Genomic DNA, 20,650 nt, shown 5'->3' on the forward strand with positions numbered 1-20,650 from the left:
AAAAGACACATACCATATGATTCCACTTATATGAGGTACCTAGAGTAGTCAAATTCATAGAGACAGAAAGTAGAAGGGCGGGTGCCAGGGGCCTGAGAGAGACAGGAATGGGGAGTTATTGTTTATTGAGTACAGAGTTTCAGTTTTACACGATGAAAAGAGCTCTGGAGATGGACGGTGGTGACGATTGCACAGCAATGTGAATGTACTTAATGCCACTAAGCTGTACACTTAAAAATGGCTCAGATGGTAAATTTTGTGTTATGTGTATTTTACCACAATTTTAAAAAGTTTTGTAAAAAAACAAGCAAATCCAAGGGATAGACAGCTCAAAGGAATTTTCTTTATTCCATAAAAATCAATGTGGAGAAACTCATACCCAGACATGTACTAGAAACTCTTTTTAATTACAAGGATACAGAAAAAACAATGTTTCTAATACATAAAAACCAGATAATCAAGAAAGAAATTTAAAGAAAAGCGAGCTTCAGATGTCTCTGTTATATTAAATTCCAAAAGACAGTGAGAACACATTTACTGAACTTTGAGGTTAAAAGGCTGGAACCCAAGATTTTAGAAACAGTGAAGTCATTACTAACAAGGGAAGGCACTGAAGGCATCCTCAAATAGGCAATGGCTTAGAACATAAGCCACCACGTGCTCTCCCGGGGGAAAAAATCCTTGAAGAGGGATTTCAGTTGAGGGGAAAATGAATCAAAATTTAAAACTTGCAAATTGGGAAATCATGGTCTCGAAAGATTGGCAATAAGCACTTGAACTGGTTAAAATTTAGAGTTGGTTTAATAATTGTTCATATAATTATGAAGATATGCAAGTGACAAAAATAATTCTTGAAGGAGATATTATAAAACATAAAAAAGTAATAATTTATGAGAATATAGATATTTCAAAATGACTGGCTAAATGAATACAATTATTTACAAAACATTTCTGTCTCTATGAATTTGCCTATTCTAGGTACCTCATGTAAGTGGACTCATAAATATTTTTCCGTCTGTGTCTGGCTTATTTCACTTAGCAAAATATTTGCAAGCTTCATCCATGTTTTAGCATGTATTAGAATTTATTTATTTATTTATTTATTGCTGAGAAAGATTCACCCTGAGCCAACATCTGTGCCGATCTTCCTCTATTTTATATGTTGGTCACCACCACAGCATGGCCACTGCCAAGTAGTGTAGGTCTGCACCCAGGAACTGAACCCAGGCCGCCAAAGCAGAGCATGCCGAACCCAACCACTAGGCTACCCGTAGAACTTCATTCTTTTTTATGGCTGAATAATATTCCACAGTACAGACCACCTATGTACCATATATCGCATTTTGTTTATCCGTTCATCTGCTGATGGACCACCTTGCAACTATTGTGAATAGCATTGCTGTGAACACTGGCTTATTGTTTGAATATCTGAAGTACAGTTTGAAAGCTACAAGGTTGTTATCAAAACCAACATTAATGTTTTCCTTTTCTTAATTCAAATAGCAGAAGGTTTTGCAATACGCTAGCTTTTAGGGTGTGTCAGCATTTATAATAAGATTCAAATTTTAAATACTTGTGGTTCCTAAAGAGAACTCAAAATTAACTCAGATGCCTTTAACACATAAGATTATATGTTACAAAGGATGTTGTGCACATTTTACTGTCTTTTTCCCTAGCATAAAGGTAATACGTTTATCACCCCTAGATTATGGAACCGGAGAACTCTTTTCAAATTAAACACAAAGTAATCATTTCAGACCCGGCAAAAACTAGGCTAGGCTCTGAGGCCTGTGTTCAAGGCAAGTTTCACCACTTTGTTAGCAAGTTTTTACAATTTTAAAAGGGAGAAGGGCTAACCAGTTTCTTATCTGTTGACTTTATTCCAATAGTTATAAAAGTACTATTCATATGGGTAGCAAAGTACATAGCAGAATTAGGCAGACTTATTCTCTTTTCCTTTTAAAGAAGCAGCATTGTTAATTTTTTTTAAATCCCATTAATCATGAATCTAAGACGGATATCACAAAATCTAATCCCATTACCACCAAAGCATCCCAAAGCTACAAGGGATTTCAGAGGAGACCAGACTGAGATCAGCTTTACCATGAGGCAGAAACCCACAGGAAGCTTTCTTTCAACGAAAAGGAAGGCTTATTAATGCTGATTCTTAAATATCTGCATTAATAGAACAGTATAAGAGTTGAATCACCCAAAATCATGAAATCCACACATGACTTCTCTTTGGCATTGGAATCCCCTTCAGTCTATGGACACGAGTGTGTTACTGTAGAAATTCTTATGAAAACATGACTTAAAGGGAACTATGAGCCTGTCCAGCATCCCTACGTCTGTGAACACCTTAACTCCAGCCTACACTCTGGCCCATCATGTAAACCAAGGCAGCTCTTCACCACCACATAGAGTGCCAGCCTGGGAAAACTGGCCCCCGGTGCTGCCCTCCCTCGTAGGGTGGGAGACAGGTTTCAGCAGAACTGAATGAGGCGACAGCTTCGAGTATGAACAAAAGACTCAATGCTACAGAAAGCTTACCCATCTCATAAACGTTTTAGGATTGAGACCTGCCATGGCTAATCAAGTGCTGATCACAGAAGAAATTTCAACTGCGACAAAGGAGATGCTACCCAGACTATTGTGAAAGCTTTCCCTTTAATAAGCGTGAAATAAACTTTTCAAAAACAAACTTTTTCCAAAAATGTCCCATAATTTTCCATTTTTTACTATAGCCATGCACTGCATAACAATGTTTCGGTCAACCACACACTGCCTATATGATGGTGGTCCCATAAGATTAGTACCATGGAGCCTAGGTGTGTAGTGGGCTATACCATCAAGGTTTGTCTAAGTACACTCTACAATGTTTGCACAATGACAAAATCACCTAATGACGCATTTCTCAGCACGTATCCCCGTCATTAAATGACACATGACTGTATATGTTTTGGTAACAGAAGGCTTCAAAGAATATTAAATAATCATTACTCCCATTTGGCCAATGGATAAAAAGAACATCCTGATCCAATATACGATAATCATCGATCGCATTGCTATGGAAGCAGTGTACATACACGGTATGAAACAGCTAAGCGGTATTTTGAGAACTAAAACAGATGCCATTTCCAATTCAGATCTAAGAAGAAAAATTTGTATTTCAGAGAACAAAAGACTTTTCTCTTGTAAAATTAGTCGTAGTGGCTAATCTCTTGAAAATTTGTAAATGTACGACTGTGAAATATTTTACTCAACGTATTTAACTTGTCCATATACACTTGTTTCATGTGCAACACATGGATGTAGTTTCTGTCAGCAACGTTAAAAATCAGATTAGAAAAAAAAAGAAATCAAGTTTTGAAACAGAAACAGGCAGTAGAGAAATGTTATTCTAACCTTGGCACCAAGCTAAAGTCCTTCTTTGGCCAACTCTCCTGCACCATTCCTGGCATTCAATTTCCTTTCAATCTTTCATAGAGTTAGACTATTTACCCACCTGGAGAGTAGGAGTATTTACAATAATGACTGCAGATTATTCCATTCTCATACATTAGTTATTTGTGTTTGTGGATATAAAGTGGTAATTCAGTATTTTGTCAAACCATGAGATTTTGAAAATACTGGGAATATCAGTCTGAAATTCAAAAGATTACATTTTCCAAACTCTGGAAGTTTTGTTTTAAGCAGGAAACATAATTGCTATAGAATTTCTTTTGAAATGTCCCTTGATTTTTAATAAAAATGATTTCACACATGCGGAAAATACAACACATCATCCTGTAACGACATCTTTACAGCTAGGTCCTAATCTGAAAGGTATTTGAACAACAACAAAAATTCCCTTTGATAAATTCCAAAACCTTATATTAATCATTACTGCTATGCAGTAATAATTCAAATCCCAACCTGAGAACTAAGAATATGATAGTAAGTACCAAAGTCTGTATCAATTTGGAACTGAACACACTTAACTTTCTCTCCATTAGCATCCGGCTTAGTACATCAGAGAAATTCGAACAGTCCCGGAAATTACCCTGAAATCAACAGTGCCACCTGCCACAGCTTGAAACCCCACACCGAAAATCTCTGTTCTAATTATTTTATAAACAACAAAACCTTCCTAATGAAACAGAGAAAAGCATGCCCACGACTATCTGAAGCTGAAGAATAAATGATTTCTTATGGTCATAGCCAATTACGAAGCAAGAACAAAAGATCACAACTTGAAGGAAAAAAAAGTCTCGAGCAAGTGTAATTCCTCAGCAATCAACTTCAGGCAGGTGAGCAGGTTTCTCCTGGGTGGAATTTGATGTTAATGCATTGTCAATAATTTTGAAGGGGAAACAAAATCAATGCAAACCTAAGTCATCAAGTTAAATCTTAATTTTTTTTAATGAAGCTGAAACAAACAAGCAAATATGAAGCTTAGTCTCCTTGATATTTCAACATAGTTTTTACCTTGTGCCATTTCACTGCAGAAATTGTTAATAAGTTTCAAAGGGGGAAAATACCAACCAAAGGAGCAAAGATGAGTTTATGCACCTGACTCTCTCTTCTTTACTTCTTCTCCCAAATCATCTTCTCCTGAAGCTTCCTGCTAAGGACGACACAGGGCCCTCATGACTGGAAGCAACTTTCAACCAACTTTCTTCTTCTGAGTCCTTTCCAACTTGTCTTTGCTTTCTCAGTTCTTTCTATTCTCTGCTTCTCCTTTATGCTGTTTCTTTTTGTTTTTCTGATGCCCTCCGAGCAGGAAAGCATAAAAAGCTATCCATTTTGCCAGTCCTCAGAACCATTTTTCACGTTTCCCTCTCTGTCATCCCGCTTCATCATCATCCCTTAGATGAGCCGTCGCTCACGGTCTCCATCTCTGTTGCCAGCAGCCTCACCACTCCACGCCTCGTTCACAAGGACTTGCCCATGGCTCCTTCATCTTCATCTTTCCCGTCCTGAGTCTGCCCTGCAGAGCACTGGCTCACTTTTGTATGACTTTCCTCTGGCCAAGCGCATACGCTCACACCCCATTTCCTACTGTCCCAGATCTAAACTTCTCCAAGTGGCTTTTAAGACTCTCTCCTCCTGGGCGAGTCTCCCAGCAGGCAGAAGAAGGTAGGGATCAAGAAGGGATGGGATTCAGGAGAAGGGAGTTCTAGTCTTACTGACCACATGGCCTTGGGCTAACTATCTGATGTCTCTAAGCCTCTGTTTCTTCACATGTAAACTGAAGATAATAGTACTAGCTGCCCCATAGGACTGTTTTAAGGTTTAAATAAGACACTAGGTGTAAAGAAAGGCTTGGCCTGGCACTTCACACATGGCAAGTGGTCCAGCTCAACCCCTAGCTGTTCCGTCTCCCTGACAATGTCCATCTTCCTCTCCAATCCTGACCCTTTTCTAGAAATGTTCCAATCATGAATGATGCTCTGGAAAGTCACTTTGCACCAGCTCAGCCCTCACTCGCCTCGCCCTCCTCTGAGCTCAGCTCTCAGTAATTCTCTAAGAGAAAACTTGCCCTGAAGGCAGAAACCTCAGATATCTCCTAGAACCCCAACAGGAGCCCAAGGCCAGCACATTCCACAGGCCTTTTGCCCCAACTACTGCACTCTATAAATTGGTTTTGCTTTTTTTTTTTAATTGCCTCCTAGAACTTTTCCTTTCTTTTTCCTTTTTTTTGAGGAAGATTAGCCCTGAGCTCACATCTGCTGCCAATCCTCCTCTTTCTGCTGAGGAAGACTGGCCCTGAGCTAACATCTGTGCCCATCTTCCTCTACTTTATATGTGGGACACCCACCACAGCATGGCTTGCCAGGCAGTGCCGTGTCCCCACCTGGGATCCGACCCGGTGAACTCTGGGCCGCCGAAGCGGAACATGCACACTTAACCACTGTGCCTCTGGGCTGGCCCCGAACTTTCCCTTTCTTGATTTTAAAAATCTATTTCCCTCCTGTTCCCACAATGGATTCACTTCTTAAGGAATGAGTCTCAAGCTGAGGAAGAAGCAGGGAGAGGAAAATGATGGAAGTCAAAAATCCTTCCCAGGTCCCAGTTCTGTTATGACTGTCACGTATTCTCAAGTTTGACCAAGCCTTATCCGTGTTTTGGCCCTAAAATCGGATTGCAGCCCAGGGTGGACACAACCAGAGAGGGAACAGAGGGCTGCAAAAAAGAGAAGCAAAGAGAAAGGAGAGGGGAAGGGATGTGTTATAAATTATTTAGCGCTTTCCCCATATGACTTCCTGTGTTAATTCACTCAGAGTAATGCAATTATCGCAGGTATTTTGAAAAACATCCTTATTTCAAAATAAGGAAGCTGGGGTTTTAGAAATCACACTTGGTGTGCTTAGAGGCTAACGTTACAATACCCAGTGCATGATGCTCTGCAGGGTGGGGATTTCAACAGGGCCAACGTCCTGTGGCATCGCCTCAGCCCCGCCCCACTGTTTTGATTTTTAGCTTATAGTTAACTATTAGAAGAAGAAAAAACGCTGAAGAATTTCATAGCTTACTAAACAATGTTTATCGTTAGCCTTCAAATATATACGGTTGATTGAAACAGGAGAAGAAGGTCTTAAGACCTTTCTAGAAATTATTCGGAATTCCTACTTACTTTCTGAAGAGCTCAGACCTGCCTGAGCACAGGTGTGGCCAGCGAGGGTTAAAAGTAATTCTTTATCTTTGCCTCTCAAGCTAAGAACAGCCTGGAGGGCATTGGCATCAACAAACCAAAGAAATCTGAGATGCACAGAGGTAACTGATACAAGTTGGTGTGACTTGGCGTGCTTTTATGGAAATGAGAGGTATGCAGTGCAGGAGCAAAGAAATCTGGTTAGACAACTTCACTTACTTTGGATGAGTGATTGAAATACATCAGGCCTTGCAAGGGACAGGAAATTCAAGGAGATTAGGTCAGGGTGCCCAACAAACACAATCAGCGCCATTTAGGGGAGAGGAAACCCAGCCGCCACAGCCACGCTGTATAAGCGCCCCTCGCAAGCTTTGTCCCGGGGCCCTCACACATCTGCAGCAATATTTAGAGGTTGTTTTCAAACCTCAAAGTCTCTGATTGCTCTCCTAGCGTTGCACCAGACAAACGTTCCTCCCTTCTCGTAAGTTCCGCGATGTCCTTGTGCACCCTCTCCCCTAACAAACAGAAAGCCTCTCCCTTGTGTTTTCAAGGAATCGGTGACCAGCCCATTCTTGCTTTGGACAGCAGGAGTCCAAGCCAAATACGTTCTTTATCATTTTCAAAGTGGGTAGTTCAAAAATACCAGTTCCGTGTTAAAAAATTTTTTAAACCTTACAAGACCAAAAGATTAAAATACATGTAGTTTCAGGCTATCACCAATAGAAAGTGTACCCATTTCTTTATTCAAATACCTATATAGATCAGCTTGCCTTCTTGAAAAAGGCCTCATTGAAAGCTGCATAGGATCACTCGAATATTCTCTGTGTTAAAATCCACTCCACTTTGTCTAAAAGAGATAACTTCAGGTCTAAGAAAACTAAGACACCTAGTTAAGAAATCCCAGTGCATCTTAACTCCTGGGTTAACCTAACCTTAGCCACTGCAAACAAAGTTTTACAAATTAAGGAAAAAACTGTTTTATGTAATAAACTTTCGTTTTAAATGACAATAATTTCCACGTCTGGAAAAGCAGCTCCATATCAGGCACTCTGTAAACATTTGCTGATTGAATTCGAGGAGTGATGGCTCTTTGTATCAACTGTTCGTCTTGGCCTGTGTCAGATGCCTGAGTCCGTGGAGAGAAGGGACCCCTGGGATCCTCACCTGTCCTCGAAGCACACGGTGCACTTCCAGGCGTGGGTCCTCCTCAGGAACACTCGGCACTCAGAGCACACGCGGTGGCTGCAGCCGTGGCACACTGCCCCCCGGTTCAGCAGGAACCCCAGCATCCGCTGGCAGCGGGCACAGGACTTCTGTTTGTACTCCTGGCTCACGCTCTTCGCGCCCTTCCACCGGAGACGCTGAAGGTGCGTCTTCAGTTTCCTGTGACCCAGAGAGTCAAATGATAAGATATGGCCGAACAGAAGGACAGATACCGGACATACTCCCACACGGCAAGGGCCTCAACAGTACCCCGTATGGCAAGAGAGAAGGGGCTTTGGCATCCAACACCCCCAGTTTCCAACATGGCTGTGTGAAGCAGGGATCTTACTCAACCTCTCGGAGCAGAGGCTCAGAGGTTTCCTCGACTGTGAAACAGAGATGAGAAAACCTTACCTCCCAGGGTTGCTATGAGGATTAAATGGCCAAACATAAACATTATGCCTGGCACAGAGGAGTTCACTGCTGATCTTTTCCAGGTTCATCCCTTTCTGCCCAAAAGGTGTTATAAAGGTAAGCAGGAATGGTGAGAGAAGAGGAAAAAACACAGAAAATGGCATCAATTCTAATATGCAAGGCATGGAAAGGTCTGTAGACATACAGCATACACACCTGCTGTTGTCGTAAGTTACCCGGTACAATTAGTTAACTGATGCTATGCTTTTGCTACTGTTTTTTATGGTTGGTCAGTACACTTCCAGTCTCTATTTTCCCCCAGACAATAGCCCTAGTACAAAGTGACATTGCATTGGATCCCAAAAAGGTGAACACTCTTTTATGAAATGTCTCTGTTGCCTACTTTTAGAAGAGAGGGGTCAATCCCAAGAAACTTGCTTACGTCCAGCTTTCAGGATTGCCCTAGAATCAGTACCCTTTGGAACGAAAGTTCCTTCCCACAGTAGCCATGTCACTTTGTTAATATTCAAAGTGATGTTTCTAAATCACTGAAAGATCCTTAATTATCAGAGAAAATTTAATTTTGTTCAGTGAATTATATTTTTTAATGGAAGAAAGTATAAGGACATTTAGAGAGCTTTGGGATGACGGGAGGATAAAAAAGGGATAGATAATAGGGGAGGATAGAACTGTGCCTTCCAGTTAACCAGAAAAGTTCTCTCATTGCTCAAGCATTTGGTTGTCCAAAATTTTATTTCATACTTGTATTTTTCTTGGCAGACTCTGAAAGAGTGCTACCATCAAAAACAAAACAAAATCAAAAAGCCTATTCCGTTTACTTTTTTTCTAGACCTCACATCGATAAACACAGCATCACCATATTTAAAGACGGATCTTTTTTTTTTTTTTTTTTGAGGAAGATTAGCCATGAGCTAACATCTGCTGCCAATCCTCCTCTTTTTGCTGAGGTAGACTGGCCCTGAGCTCACATCCGTGCCCATCTTCCTCTATTTTATATGTGGGATGCCTACCACAGTATGGCTTGCCAAGTGGTGCCATGTCCATACCCGGGATCCAAACCAGCGGACGCCAGACCGCCAAAGCAGGACATGTGAATTTAACTGCTGCTCCACCAGGCCAGCCCCTGAAGACGGATCTTGACAGCTAACAGCGGACACTGTTTGATACAGTCCAGCACCGCCTTATTCAGTCTTAACTAATGTCAAGCAGCCTGTGCAGCTCAGAGACAGACAAGGAAAGAAGCTCCCTGTTGACAAATCGACCAAGGAACAGGCTGAGCCGGTTCATAGTCTGTGTTCCCCTTTCCTCAAAGCCGACTGGGGAAAAAAAGCAGGCCAAGAAAAAGACAGGAATGGATTCCAGCAGATCTGCTGTTTCTAAGCTGCTTTCTTTGTGCCTTTAGTTACCACCAAAAATAATTTAGGAAAACCCTTAGCTGGAGGTCTTTCCTTGAGGGGTATATTGGAAGCTTGAAAAGCTGCCTTGGAATTATTCCCACAAAGTAGGCAAATGGACATGCAGACAGACAGACAGCAAACTTATCACAAAAAGGCATTATTTTAAATGAATAACGAAAGCAGCCTTCCGTTTCCCTCATCATCTTCAAAGTTTAGTTAGACAGCAACGGTCATCTCCAGCCCTTCACGGGGACTCTTGTCAGACAAGAAGCTGAGAAGCAAGGCAAGCAGCAATAAGTATACAAGTAGCAACACGCCAAGCAGCAGCAGGTGCCGAGCAGAAGCAGCCAAAAACCCAAAGAATTCCACCCATTTGATAGCAACATACCGTATCCTCTCCTCCTCGATGTTTTGAACCGCCTGGTCTCGGTACAGGACCTGGAGAATCTCCTCGCGCTCTACCTCCTGGAGGGAATTCAGATTGACTTCTTGGGCCATGTCCTCTTTCTTCTCTTAGACCCAAGCTGAAGTTTTACTCCATGACCCAGCGCTCCCGTCCTGTGGATGAGCTCAGAGAGGCCAGCAGCAACCCCTCGTTCTCGACAGAGCTCCCTCTCCGATTTCAGTGGCAACTGTTCTGCTGGTGGCTCTTTTTTTCCTTTTTAACTGTGTCACACTCCCGGGAGAAGAAAGCCCCAAGAGGCTGTCCCTCTTCTTGGAGTTGTCGCTCCCAGTGCCTCACGCCCCCTGGGGAGCCTTTCCACAGGGTCCTGTCGCAGCCTCTGACATCCGTCTAAGATGAAAGCATATCTTTGTTCTGAGGTTTGGCCAGAGATTGTTATAAGTCATGCGTGGCTCCAAGCAGATAATTTCTGCAAAGCAGAAGTAATCCCTGTCTGAGGGAACTTACAAATAGCAACAAGAAGCGTATCAATGACTTCTAGAAGCTAACCTTCCCCTTCCAATGTTTTCAGGCCAGCAGTAATGATAACCGAAAGCCCAGCCAGTTCAATACCTATAGGAAAGACAGCAAATACAGCATCATGTTTCCTGGCCTGTGTATCTCTCTATCACTTCAGAAAAGACCAAATGTTCTACACAGACAGAACTCTGCATTTTCTGCCATGGTGATAATGTAATATTTTAAGTTTTGTTAAATTGGCTTTCTTGTGTCTCTGAACTTGGGTTTTTCTGATATGGATTCTCTATCTCCAGTGATTAGAGAGATAGAAAGATCTGTTTAATGGACATCATCATTGTTGAAAATATATTAGAAAAATGATGTTCTCAACTGTTAGCTATTATTTTTTAAATGAATTTCAAAACCCAGAAAAATTTTAATCAATTAGCAATGTCTGAAGGGACCACAACTCAGTCTATCCATTATTTCTGGGTTTTAACTGTTTCCATGGGCTGCCTTACGCATGGGGTCTTGTTTCTGTTTAACGCCAGTTGAAAGGTTCTGCGTACATTCTGCTACGTTCTTTTTCCATCAGCGATGTTGACACACATCACCGTCCATCTATTCCTCCCCCCAACTAAGAAGACGGCATTGAACCGATAATCCGCTGGAGAGATGTATATCAATGAAATGCAGAAAATGGAATCAATATACTTTCTATAATGCCATTTTGTTATCAAATCTACACGAATCCCTCAGTAATAGGACCCACTTTCAACGCTTTAGAAGTTAAACTCCCTTTGTTGGGCTTCAGCAGAAATTCACATTATATTAATTTCTGATCCATGGCAAATTAGTGAATGAGAGGTTAATAGAATCTTAAAGGATTCTTCTCTTTAAGCAGAGATTCTTAACCTGTTTTTCTTAATCTTTAGCAGTCTGGTGAAGCCTCCATATTCAAATGCATAAAACAAAATACATTGGGTTACAAAGGAAATCGATTATACTGAGATATTTCTACATTATAATATAGTAATAGATGTGTTCACTGATGCATGAAATAATAAACGTAGCAGTGGTCTAATGACTACCATAATTTCAAAGTGGTGATGCTTATAAACAATATTTTGGGATGTCTGTAACATACAACGTGGCCTGAAAATATCTGTGATTTCTCTTGGTAACAGTCACAAGTCCTGCTGGTTCTACTATGGTTTGATGTCTGTATTCATAATTGAAGGAGATGCTAAATTTTAGTTAGAGATTAATGATAATAGGTCATTTTGTTCACATCCGAGTTCATGGACCTACAGGTGAAGGACCCCTGGCATACAAGATTCTATATTTGTCAGTTTCTCTATTGTAAGATCAAGTACAAATAATTTGCTCATCTAAGTTGCGGAGGTTGCATGAGAAGCAGGAAAACTCAGAGCTGAAAGGGGACGGACGCTCTTGGCCTCTAGTCCTTGGTGCAGTGCTCATAAGTGCCTGCTCTCAAAAGGCTTCCCATATAGATGGTGGGAAAATGACAAAGTTGACAAGGACTTGGGGCTCTAGCCCAGCGCAGCTGGTAACTCACTGCGCCACCAGGGGCGAAGCCTCCTCCCTCGTCCGTCTGCAGTTTCCGGATGAACAGATGGAACTAGCACATCTTAGCCGCCCAAGCCTCTGCGTCTCTGGAAAAGAGAAAAGCAATATGCAACAGCGTGTAATCAAAGTGCTAAGTGGTAAGGCACAAACTGGCCATCAAGCCACCAACGTTATGAGCCTATTTCTTCTAAAGTTGCCCCTCGGTTCTTCCTTTTTTTTCCTTTTTCTTCCTAATCTAATCTAATCCTTTCATCTATTAACTATGCTACTGGGCCAATAACTATCTGGTTTGTCTGATTCTCGAGTATTTTAAATGAACATTTTTGCACGTGGCTCAAAACACACAATCTGTGCACTGAGCATTCTCTGCACGTGGCTTTCGGGCTCCACTCTCTGGCTCTGGTCTTCATCTCTTGGGTTAACTGGGACCAGAGTGGCCCTCGGCTGAAAATGACACCACCAAGCGGACGTACTGGGGGAATCCTGGAACGCTCGAATGCTCTCTCCTTCAGGTAGCTAGGTCTTACGCATTTCAGAAATACAGGATTCAATGTCATTTAAAAACACCGCTATGCTCTATCAATTCCATGCCTGTGGGCCTCGGAGTGCCCTTTTCCCAGATAAGTGGGAGCTCACCGTCCCCCTAGTGGCCATTCACTCCTGGTTACAGAAAAGTGAAATTCAGTTGTTTCTGGATCCATCCACCCATCCATTCATTCGGTAAATATTTATTGAGCACTTTCCAAGTGCCAGGCACTGCTTCAGTGCTTAGGGTGACGATTTGATTGACCGTAACTTACACCCTGTCCTGCGTCTAACAGGAATGTGATGCCACTTACAGTAAAAGCACAGGGAGGACAATTAAAGCCAGAGAGACATCAGCAGCCAGAGGGAAAACGGGAGGTCATTCTACCAGGAACCCGCAGGGAAGCAGTCACTGTACTTGGGCGTTAGCTGTGTTTCTGACTGCCTAGTAGCCAAGCGAAGCGAAACGGAAGGAAACCAAACGAGAATTCGAGGTGGCATATATCGTTCCGATAAACCGAAAGGAAACAAGGACATTCTCAAGGTGGAGAGGGCACAGACTGAGAAGATGATCAATTATTTGAGCAGCGGTTTGGCAAGAGGTGCAGAACTGGGCTTCATGCGTCCTTATTATATTGATCTCAAATTAAAGCTAAGGATGTAGCCACAAATTATCACTCACTGAACGTCTTTCAAATATAGACCAAACATGGTGCCTTCTGGTATTCCAAGTCGACACAGGGGTAAAGCTTAGAAAACTAGAGATATGGGCGTTCAACATCCATCCCACTGTGCTTTTATTCTCGACTGTCAGAGATTTTGATTCTAGCTTCTATAAACCTTCGGTCATTCAAAGACTTGGTTAATATCCACTACGAGTAAAGCCTTCTATTCTTGGATCGAAATGTACTTTTTTCTTTAACTTGGAATCTCTGTTTCCTGATCTTCTCTAAACAAGGGAGACTTTTTGAAATGATGCAAGTGGTGCGCCTAGAGTGTCACCCCAGGATTGTTCATGTCAAGATAGAATCAAAACCTAGGAAGGTGTTTTCTCTTTGGTTCCAGTGTCCTCCTAGTGTCCCAGCTGGCATAGCGGTTTGGACATCCCATTTCACACGTTTGAGCCACAGTTGATGCATCTCACTGGCGCTCATTCAGGATTTTCAGTGGGGCAGCACCACACTTTCATCTTTAGAAATTTGTGGGGTGTGTTTATGGTTGTCACGGTGACAATGAATTATCTTGCGTTCCCATATAAATGCTGACTATCTCACCAGACAATTCAATTAGGAAAAAAATCGTAATTATTCGATAACAGAATTTAACTCATATGAACACAAAGTGCATCTTGCAGCCTTTTAGTATCCTCCTGAGTTTTCTAGAATGCAACTATTGTGTAAATTGAAGGAAGGCTGTGCTGTGTTTCATTTAGAACTTTAGCAAGAATTGTTGATCATTTCAGAAGTCTGCGTCACTGAGGGCAATCTTGCTCGTAGTATTTGCATCACTAATGCCCTACGCTGGTGGCGGCTGCATTTTAGACGTCACGTGCAACACGACTCTACTCATGCAAACGTCCGACAACCTCCCTGTGGCTTCTAGTGTAGTTTACACATACGAGTACATATTATATTATTATAATTTACTGTCCCTTTGTTTCTCCTTCTATCACACTAGTGACATTGTATTATTCTTATTAGTGAAGGTAGGTTATATTATACATGAATTCTATCTCCAGATAGTAAAAGGTGAACTACAAAATATTTCCTATAAAGAGTGAGCTTTGGGTCTCACGGGTTTAAGAACCACTGAATTAGAGGATCCGATAATGTCGAAGGTCACTTACAAATTAAATTATGTCATTCTCCTGTTCATTTCTCAACATGTTATTGGATTTGTAGGAGAACGGGGGAGGGAACTGGAGAAGTGGTTGGCTGTTATTTTAAGTTGTGTGGGTTTTGATTTGGGGCCTTCCGTTTGGTTATGAGTTTGTTTGCATGTGCAATTTCCAGCCTGATTTCCAGGTTATAATTGAGGGCTCAGAGTCCCTCTTTTCATATAAATTATTTCAGCCGCGTCTTTTTGATCCTCTTGAACAGAATCTGGAGCTCTTTCTGTGCCTTATCCCTGGGAGGCCGGCATGTAAATTCTTACAAGTTTGCTATCAACTGACAGCTGGGAGGGTCCACTCTGTATTCCATCTTCCAAATCACTCAAAAATCATTCACCAAACTATTCTTAGCTCATAGGCTACTTAGCCAAGACAAGGTGCCCCAGACCCATGGCGACAATTTACTTATTTTTAAATTTTTTTTTTTTTTTAGTGAATTTCTTCCTAGTCAATAGAGGTTCCTAGGGAGGCAGATGGAGTGAGTTAATAAGCAGCACAGGCCCAGGGTAAATACCAAGAAAGTCAGAGATAATTCCATCCTCCCCGTGGCATTAGCAAGATAGGGTACACTTGGACAGATTACATTTCTGGCCATCTACCAGCTGGAAATTAGAAATCATGAGGGAATTGTTTTTTCTTTTTTTGGGAGGAAGATTGGCCCTGAGCTAACATCTGTTGCCAATCTTCCTCTTCCTTTTTTTTTTCTCCCCAAAGCCCCAGTACATAGTTGTATATGCTAGTTGTAGGTCCTTCTAGTTCTGCTATGTGGGACGCTGCCTCAGTGTGGCTTGATGAGCGGTGTGTAGGTCTGCGCCCGGGATCCAAACAGGTGAATCCCAGGCTGCTGAAGCAGAGCATGCGCAGTTAATCACTATGCCACCGGGCCAGCCCCTGGAATATTTGTCATATTCTTAAAAATACGGATAAAACAAATATACCTTCTTTCTTGGATGCTTTGGATTTTTGTGACGTCTTAGAGTAGAAAATGGAGATTGTAAACGAGTTACATCAAATCTATTCAAATCAGTTTGCATGTTCCTTGCACTATGCTATGTGTTACTGTCTGGGGTGACAGAGTGAGGTGAGAGAATGGCACTTGTAACACTCACAAAGTGGGTAACAGGCTCAGCTGATGGGATCCAGAGCTGGCCGTACCCGTTAGCTTGCACGCAAATGGCTGCGGGCACCAACGGGAGCAGTTGTACCAGTATTAAAACTACCCAATGGATGGTAAGAGGAAGACCAGTGACAGGAGAGGACAGGAAAATCTTCACAGCAGAAGTGACTTCCACTGAGCCTGGGAAAAGAGGAGGTGGTCTAAGGAACAGGAAGAAGGAGGAGGGTGACATCTCTAGGCTGAGGGACAGTATATGCAACAATACTGAGGCAGGAATCTGTCATTCTGCCTTCAGTACGGGAGCCCAGGTTCTCCACCGCCTAAAATTCCAAAGCAGGACGAACACAGCATTCCTGACCCTCCCAGATCTGGTCTCTTCCTACGTCTCCATTCTCAATTCCCACAAAATGCTCCAACACTCCCATATTGAACATATTCGAGACTATTCCCTGAACACATCACTTGCTTTTCCTTTTCCGTGATCTCCTCCTGCTCTTCCTTCTGCCTACCGACATCTAACTTACTCAGAGGCAGTTGAGGGAGCAGCCAAGGAACAGGGATTGGAGCCTGACTGTGGGTGAATAGCTCCGCTCTGCCCTTTCCTAGCTATCGAGACGCAGGGCAAGTTACCTAAGCCCCTCTGGGACTCAGCTTCCTGCCTAGAAAGTGGAGAGAATTACACACCTACTTCCCAGAGCTTTTGTGAGGGTTAAAAGCGTTGACGCATAGAAGGTACTGAGACCAGAACGACAAGCATATAATAAGCAATCAATAAACTAATTATCATTCTTAGTCGTAGTAGAGCATCAATATTACTGTTAATCTTTCAAGGTCCAGACTAATTGCTACCTAATCCGGGAGCTTTCTCCTTATTTACAATCAAAATTATGGCTCCGTCATCTATGACCCCTTTCTACTTGGTCCGTTTCTCTCCTGTGACCCTGACTCCATTTTGTCTTGCATCCGAGTGTCCCTTTTAGGGGTGACATCGTGTTTCACTCATCCCTCATCACCCAGCAAGCAGGTCCTGAATGTTTGGCTTGAGTTGAGAAACCCAGCGAATATTGTGACATGTGGTTTTCTTGCCCAAGCAGGAAGCGTTAATTCAAGTAGAGTCGGAAGGAAGGATAGTCAGGGGAGCGAGCGAGCGCTCGTTTGGCGTGCTTCGGTATCAGAAATCTGAAAAGCACAGGAATAGCTGAGTCAGTTCCAGATCTGAGCAGCATACTGAAACGTATTTTCTTGAACGACCTCATGCAGAAATTCACCATCTCAGAGCTTGAATGGTGAACTCTCCCAGATCCATTTCTCTCGGACGATATTTAGTCACTCTCTCTCTCTTTCACTCCACAAATTCTCACACTGTGTTCCTTTTGTCCAGACACTGGAGTCAGGCTCTGTCCTCACCCACGTGGAGCTGAGTGTAGCCCCTATCACCTTTTTCTATTGCATTTGTGTAACTTTGCAATAGTGACGGCTTCTGTTTGCCAATGCTCCACCTACCAGCCTAATTTTATACAACCATTAAAAAATAAATCAGGGGCTGGCCCAGTGGCGCAGCGGTTAAGTGTGCACGTTCCACTTCTTGGCAGCCCGGGGTTTGCCAGTTTGGATCCCGGATGTGGACATGGCACTGCTTGGCACACCATGCTGTGGTAGGCATCCCACATATAAAGTAAAGGAAGATGGGCACGGATGTGAGCTCAGGGCCAGTCATCCTCAGCAAAAAAAGAGGAGGGCTGGCAGTAGTTAGCTCAGGGCTAATCTTCCTCAAAAAAAATAAAAATAAAAAATAAATAAAACCTATACCAGAGCATCACTCTGAAGCAAAAAGTCTCCCAAGGCCACTGAGAGAAGCACTCCACACCGAACCATCTCAGCATCAGCCTGTGAGTCAGACAATCTGGGATCAAACCCCAATTCCAGAATCATCTGGGTACAGCCCTGCAGCAATGGCTGGAACAAAGCAAGCAGGACTCAGAAGTATTCCTCTGCACTCTCCATCAGGAAGGCCCTAAAGCCCCAAAACCAAGCCATTTATCTGGGACTGTTAGGGACGCAGGCAGCAGGGGCAGAGACCGGCGGGTCCCCTCCTAAACGCAGCACAGCACTTCAATCCACGTATTTCCACTTTGTCTGCATCTAGTCATGCTGCATCCCAGTGGAACTTTGGCATCCAGACAAACAGTTTGATTATGGTATTTAGAGCATCCACTTGACGGCATTGATTTCATTGGCCTTCTGTGTGCCAAGCACGTGCCACGTATTGAGGATCTAAAATAAGTCAGAGCCAATCTCTGCATTCAAGCTCACATTCCAGCCAGAAAACGGACATGCGAACAGATAAGTGATAACACAGTACGATGAGTATAAAAACCAAAGATCTACAGAGAAGCAGAATGCTCAGAGGAAGGCACGACTCACTCCGTACGGAGAGAGCAGAAATGGCTGGGGGGGTTGGGGAAGGCGTCCCAGGGGAGAAACATGTGGGACCACTTTGCCAGGAGAAACAAATAGCCGATCGTGTACTGGAATTTTGAAACAACGCTTGCTCGCTTTCCTCAGCCTGACAGCAAAGCTTGACTTCGGCTTTTAGATCTGACAAGGGGGAAAAGTACCAGGAATATCAAATTGAGGGCGAGAAGATAAAAGAAGGCCAGGAAAGGGAGCGCTCCTTATCTGCAGGCAGCAGTTCCCTATTCCTTTCATCCAATTATCCATCGTCTCTGAGCAGCGGGGCCTCAGATCAAAGGAAATGAAGCTTCACCACCTCTCTGCGATGGAGGGGAAATGAGACCCGAGTGAAATGTGGCAAATTGCAGCTGCGTGCGTGCGTGTGAACGTGACCTCATTGCTACCCCGACTTTCAAGGGAAACTACAGAACGCTCTCAGAGGCTGGAAGCCGCAGCCTTGCCACGGCTCACAGAGTGGTCATTTCGGGGCAGGCAACCTCGCTGCTGTGAAGCTTTACCACAGCCATTTCCCTGAGAGGCTGCACAGCCTAGTACACAGGGGAAAAGCTGAGTGACTCACTGACCTTGAAGCGTTCCTTGAAAATGTCATCCTTCTTTTGCTTGTGTACATTCTTTATGGAAGCCTGTCCCAGCCACCAAGAACCCTGGTCCACCCAAGGAAGGAGATAGATAGAGAACAGCTCCTGTCTCCGTAGTTCCAACCCCCACGGGGCTCCGACTCGAGGACTAAACCTGACAGGTTTCGTTTTTTAAGGTGAGACGACATGCCTATGTGTTTGTCACAGAGTCTCACACCAAAATGGAGATGTGCGTTTATAGATTCCTTTTCTCTCGTTACTTAATTGGAGGTGCGTTTTCCAGGAAGCTAGTGAAGCACAAGCTTTGGCATCCCTCACCTGCACGGCCCCATCCAAGGCCGCGTACCTAGTTTTGTATTCATTTTCTTAAAGAAGTTATAAAGTTATATAAGCTGTGGGTCCCTCAAAACTCTGTCCTTTATTATATGTGAAGTTGCATGTATGTGGCTTAAATCTAGAAAACTTGAAGGGTGCCTGAGATAGGAGAAAGTGGAAAAAACACTTCATTCTGAAAGGTCACTGTGATTCACTGCTGGCTCTCTTTATTCTTTCTCATTCTGGTAGGCATCTGCTGCCAAAAAACCAAAGAACGCTATCGGAGAATCAGAGTAAAGCGCTGAAATAGAAATCATGGTTTTCGTGGCTCAAACCTGAGCTCTTCTTAGAAGAAAAGAGAATTCATATTATTCCATTGTTATAGGTACTACTCACAATTGTTGTTAGACTATTGTCCCAACCACTACTGTTTCTTTAGCACCTACCCTGGGTCAGTGTCTAAGTACTCTGCATGCATCATCTCAATCCTCATTACAACAGCCAACACAATGAAGTGCACCCATTCTACAGGCGAAGAGAGTGAGGCTGGAGCAATCAAGCAACTGACCTAAAGTCACACTCTAATCTGGGTCTAACTCCGAAGACTTATGCTTTGTTTAGGCAGAACAGTTAAAAAGTTAGAATTTCCCACAGTGTTGGCTGAATAATCTCTTTCTACACCAATTCTAACTTCTTAAAAGATCCCTAATATCTACAGGGCATTTCCCTCTCAGAATCTCTCCTCTTGCCAAGAAATTTGTTCGAGGTGGAGGAAGCATAATGGAAAGAAATTTAAATTAGGCCCTAGCTAACTTCATTTTTTTATTTTAGAATTATATTTATGTTCCACCTCCAAATTGGAGATTATGGGTAATCAAAACAAGATTCAGGGCCAAACGGGAATAAACTGTATGTATAAGAATTTATAACTCAAAGAAGAAAGCAAACAACACTCTACACCACCTTTAAAAAAAATTCCCATGATACAGCTTTTGGATAGTGTTTTTTGGTTTGGTTTGTTTTTTTAATTACCTCTAAAGTACTTCTTCCATTCCCTTTAAGTCACTATTCCCCTACCTTTTAAATGTATGCTATTCAATAAAATTACATGTCATCCTTTACCTAAGTTATCATTGTTTTTGTTTCCCAGCTTTTCAATGTCATCAATTTAAGAAAAATTATAGTAATTATCATCTCTACCCACCCCACCCCAAAAACAACCTGCCCAAAGGGCTGGACTTGGAAGCTCAGCTTACCTTTGCATCAGCTTCAAGAGAAGAGCCCAGGAGACTGTGCTAGAGAGAAGGAAGTCAATTTTTCTTCTCGTTAGAACAACTGACGTATTTCTCTTTCCTTCCTGTCGGGCATGGGGCTGAAGCAGCGCGCCCTCGGGGCTGGCCCTGAGCGCCTCTGTGGTTACCCCCACATCAACAAGGACCTCAGGAACAAAGCCACCCCAAAACCACACCCGGGAGCTCTTGCATGCCAACAGTTTACATTTTTAGCTGGGGGAAAGACCAAGCTGACGTTCCTGAGATGTTTCACCCCTGCCAAGAAAACCCCCCATAGGGACTGGAGGCTGCAAGCAG

The 20,650-nt window shown here is 42.9% G+C and overlaps 1 protein-coding gene across 13 annotated transcripts in view; it reads right to left on the bottom strand.

Moving 5' to 3' along the window:
- SYTL3 (synaptotagmin like 3) overlaps positions 1-20,388 on the bottom strand; it is an 86,192-nt gene extending 65,804 nt beyond the window's left edge. For 2 of the 13 annotated variants that reach the window (XM_070256296.1, XM_070256290.1), the window contains exons 1-5: positions 20,318-20,362; positions 15,515-16,872; positions 12,150-12,246; positions 10,058-10,684; positions 7,799-8,017 (exon numbers count right to left, since the gene is read on the bottom strand). In XM_070256296.1, coding sequence (XP_070112397.1) covers positions 7,799-8,017; positions 10,058-10,167 — 329 coding nt within the window. In that variant the 5' untranslated portion in view covers positions 10,168-10,684; positions 12,150-12,246; positions 15,515-16,872; positions 20,318-20,362. Of the gene's footprint in view, positions 1-7,798; positions 8,018-10,057; positions 10,685-12,115; positions 12,252-15,514; positions 16,873-20,317 lie in introns of those variants that run through there. The other 11 variants (XM_023632895.2, XM_023632891.2, XM_070256293.1 and 8 more) reach the window with 10 other exon arrangements.
- Between the last annotated feature and the right edge of the window lie 262 nt (positions 20,389-20,650).

Source organism: Equus caballus, chromosome 31, assembly GCF_041296265.1.
Source record: "Equus caballus isolate H_3958 breed thoroughbred chromosome 31, TB-T2T, whole genome shotgun sequence".
In the NCBI taxonomy this organism is placed as follows: Eukaryota; Metazoa; Chordata; class Mammalia; order Perissodactyla; family Equidae; genus Equus; species Equus caballus.